This window comes from Sinocyclocheilus rhinocerous, unplaced genomic scaffold (genome assembly GCF_001515625.1).
Source record: "Sinocyclocheilus rhinocerous isolate Xijiao unplaced genomic scaffold, SAMN03320098_v1.1 scaffold2338, whole genome shotgun sequence".
NCBI classification, from domain to species: Eukaryota; Metazoa; Chordata; class Actinopteri; order Cypriniformes; family Cyprinidae; genus Sinocyclocheilus; species Sinocyclocheilus rhinocerous.
The window spans coordinates 388,558-392,960 of NW_015644013.1; the positions used below are offsets into that span (position 1 = coordinate 388,558).

At 38.2% G+C, this 4,403-nt stretch overlaps 1 protein-coding gene and 1 long non-coding RNA gene across 2 annotated transcripts in view; one reads left to right on the top strand and one right to left on the bottom strand.

The window, feature by feature from the left end:
• The window catches only part of LOC107757877 (15-hydroxyprostaglandin dehydrogenase [NAD(+)]-like), a 6,251-nt gene extending 4,078 nt beyond the window's left edge, over nt 1-2,173 (bottom strand). Inside the window, exons 1-3 of the mRNA XM_016575483.1 lie at nt 2,003-2,173; nt 926-1,049; nt 654-760 (exon numbers count right to left, since the gene is read on the bottom strand). Of these exons, the coding sequence (XP_016430969.1) occupies nt 654-760; nt 926-1,049; nt 2,003-2,095 (324 nt within the window). The 5' untranslated portion in view covers nt 2,096-2,173. The remainder of the gene's footprint in view (nt 1-653; nt 761-925; nt 1,050-2,002) is intronic.
• A 1,789-nt stretch (nt 2,174-3,962) lies between these two features.
• LOC107757878 (uncharacterized) overlaps nt 3,963-4,403 on the top strand; it is a 4,757-nt gene continuing 4,316 nt past the window's right edge. Inside the window, exon 1 of the long non-coding RNA XR_001641973.1 lies at nt 3,963-4,126. This is a non-coding gene — a long non-coding RNA (uncharacterized LOC107757878). The remainder of the gene's footprint in view (nt 4,127-4,403) is intronic.

Here is a 4,403-nt window from a genome sequence, read left to right on the forward strand (position 1 = left end):
AACACAGACAGACACAAACACAGACACACACAAACACAGACAGACATAAACAGACACACAGACAGACAGACACACACAAACACAGACACACACAAACACAGACAGACATAAACACAGACAGACAAACACAGACAGACAGACACAAACACAGACAGACACAAACAAACACAGACAGACAGACACAAACACAGACAGACACAAACAAACACAGACAGACACACACAGACACAAACACAGACAGACACAAACAAACACAGACAGACAGACTCATACCAGGTTGATTGCTTGCAAACACAGACAGACAGACACAAACACAGACAGACACAAACACACACACAGACAGACACACAAACACAGACACACACAAACACAGACATACATAAACAGACAGACACACACAGACACAAACACACAAACACAGACAGACACAAACACAGACACACACAAACACAGACAGACATAAACACAGACAGACAGACAGACACACAGACACAAACACAGACAGACAGACACAAACACAGACAGACACAAACACACACACAGACAGACACACAAACACAGACACACACAAACACAGACATACATAAACAGACAGACACACACAGACACAAACACAGACAGACACAAACAAACACAGACAGACAGACTCATACCAGGTTGATTGCAATAGTTTTTTCCCAGTGCTTTTCATTGATGATCCCTGCATTGTTGCACAAAATGTCTATGCGGCCAAATGTTTTAACAATTTTTTCCAAAACTCCTGTAAGGGAAAACATGAAAGCATTCAGAGCATATCCACACTCTCTTTTACTGCTCTTATAAAGTGACTTGAGTAATAGCAGCATTGTGACACTGTAATCCATATCAGTCCGAGCCTCATGTAATCATTCCCAGACAATAAAACATCTCTCAAATCTGGAAAAACCTTTAAAATCTTCCTCTGATGTGACGTCGGCCAAATAAAATTCAGTCCTGTCACGTCCATACTCCTGATCAAGTGTGCTCTTCAGTTCATTTCCCAGCGATTTATTCACATCGATTAAAGCCACCTGTAATCAAATGAATCTGTGTGAGCTATTACAGTACAGGACTCTGACATTTAGAAGTCTACAGTAAAGCAGAGCAAGTGCCTTCTGTGTCCCTCACACATTTTAATTTCATCTTTTTTCTTAATAAGGATGCTTTTAGGCTGCATTATAATATATATATATATATGTGTGTGTGTGTGTGTGTGTGTGTGTGTGTATATATATATATATATAAATTTAATATAAGCAGATTTTAATTTTAGAGATTTTAAGATTTTAATGACATTTTAATAGTTAGAATATGAATTTGAAAACAGGACATCTGAAGAAATAACTTATTTTCAAATAAGCACCTTGCAGTGTTAAGACTTCGTAATGACTAAATGAACTTTACTGTTCAGGCGTGTGAACGAAATACAATCAAACCTGGCGACCAGGAACAGTTCCGTTCTTTAAACGCTTTTCAACTTTGACACAATTTGACGCCCATCTTTTTTATCAATGCCAGGTTTTGTTTTGTTTTTTTAAACAGACTTAGATCAAAATTTTAATGAAGAGAAATAATTTTGCCTGTTTACTTTTTTCTCCAGATTATTTTTTCAACGCAACAAGGTTTTCTAAACGGTTAAACGTTACGAAGACGCCCGCCCCATTAATTTTTTAATAATTTATTTTACTTATCTGCATCACTTTTTCAACTTTTCCTAGACAGTGTCAAACTATCCAATTTTGCATATATAGATACTTCTATCTATAGATTAATGTTCAGCCTGCTTTTTTTCTGCATCGCAAACTCATATATTATAAGTCGCTCTGTAGCGCGCGCGTTGCTTCCCAGGCGGCGCGTTGAAACCCTGACGCGAGACACAGTATATCGAGCCTTTACACTGTATCGTTCATTTCTGGTACTTGGCTTTCATAATACAGATATAAGCACAAACGGTTTATATAATTTTTTAATTGATTTGTTTTACCTTTGAGCCGTTTTTCAGGAGTATTTCGACAAAGCTTCTGCCCAAACCCTGAGCTGCTCCGGTCACTACACACACTTTATCCTTCAGATCCATCACAACACACACCTGCCGCAGAAACCAGAAAACACAGCACTAACGGCGTCTAATGACTAACTAGTGACTGACTACCGATGACCAGAACAGAGGCAAGGGTGAGTGGGAGGAGTTACACAAACCCACAGATGTGTGGCGAAATGCGTGTAAATGTGTCCTGATGCAACATTAAAACACTCTAGATAGCCTAATACAACCTGTGTATCATAAACATCCCGATAGGTTTCTAGAAGCGTCTCGGAGACACAGTTCTTCTGGATTGAGTCTGTCTCAGTTTGTTCTGTTTCTTCATGTGACTCCAGACAGACTGATGATGATCAGATCTCTGTGTGCAGCACAAACATCTCGCTGCATTATTACAATTAAACTATGTAAACTGATATTTCCTACTGACACATTACAGCAAAAGATAGAAATAACTGACTTAAAACCATTCTTTAGCTGCTGGAAATACTAGTGTTCTGATCATTTTGGCCACCGCTGTATATATATATATAAAGTCATGTGTAATGCATTGCACTGTAATGATGCTTTCACAATCTGGTAAATCACATATAGATCATTTCCAGACAACAGATGAGATCATGACACTTAAAAAGCCTACAAACCTTTAAGAACTTCCTCCAATGACACATTGGTTGCATAAAGCTTTTTTGTGCTTCTTCTGAAACTTGAGCTATAAGTTTGTTACAGCAAACAGTAAAAAAACCAGTTTGTTCTGTTTCTTCATGTGACTCCAGACAGACTGATGATGATCAGATCTCTGTGTGCAGCACTAACATCTCGCTGCATTATTACAATTAAACTATGTAAACTGATATTTCCTACTGACACACTACAGCAAAGCTGCTGGAAATACTAGTGTTCTGATCATTTTGGCCACCGCTGTATATATATATATAAAGTCATGTGTAATGCATTGCACTGTAATGATGCTTTCACAATCTGGTAAATCACATATAGATCATTTCCAGACAACAGATGAGATCATGACACTTAAAAAGCCTACAAACCTTTAAGAACTTCCTCCAATGACACATTGGTTGCATAAAGCTTTTTTGTGCTTCTTCTGAAACTTGTGCTCTAACACATCTGATCCAGCCTGAAGACTGTGGTTTTTCAGGGATGTGTCCCGTGTGCACAAACCAGTGGATCCAAGGGTTCATTGAGCGGTCTCTCAGATGTGAGTGATTATGCTCCACTTCCTGGAAAGCGGGCAAAACAAGGGGCTTGGTGATGATAATTAACAACAGACCTAACGTGTGAGGTAGAGTAAAGGAGAAGCAGTCATTTTGAGCTCTAAGAGACTGCTTTGGATAAAGGTGTCTGACAAATATGCAAATCTGAATGGAAATTCATCAAATGGGATTTGAATTGAAACACCACAAATAATTACATCAGTTTGGTTTATTATTATAGCCTACCTTTTAATTCTCTGCTATGTACTACACTCACACACACACACACACACACACACACATACACACACTCACTCACACACACACACACACACACACACACACACACACACACACACAAATATCATTAACCTGATAGAAAATCAATGGAAGTCTATGTAATGTCCTCACTAAGATAGCCAAACAAACGTGTGTGTGTGTGTGCGCGCGCGTGCGAGCTAGGTAATAAATAATTTTTATTATTATTAGTTAGTACACGTGTATATTATAATTAGTTTTCATAATAGCCGTCGTAAGAAATATCTAATTAATTAAAACGCATTTGAGAAATGCTTCTAAATAACGTCTCACAGATGATGCATTGCAACCATTCACTCCATCTCAAAATAAAAGTACTACAAGACGAGTGTAATTTACGTCTTTGTTACGGTCTTTTTGGAGGCAGCGGTTTGACCAATCAGCTCTTGCGCTCGGGTGACGTCGGCATGACGTATTTATGAAAAATGGCGGCTACGCGCAGCAGTGAGTTCGGCGACTTGGTTCAAATTAAAAAGCAACTTATTTCTATTATAGCGCAGTGTAAGGAAAGAGGACTCGTCCACAGTGTGAAATGGTAAAGGAGATTCTATTTATAATTCAACACATGTCAGGAATACAGACCGTTATTTAATTACATATCTTTATGTGTGACAGTTAGTCTTCTGAACTTTCCATTCATCAAAGAAACCTGAAAACATTCTACTCAGCTGTGTTCAACATAATAATAATAATCAGAAATGTTTCTTGAGCAGCAAATCAGCATATTATACTGATTTCTGAAGATCATGTGACACTGAAGACTGGAGTAATGATGCTGAAAATACAGCTGCGCATCACAGAAATAAATTACA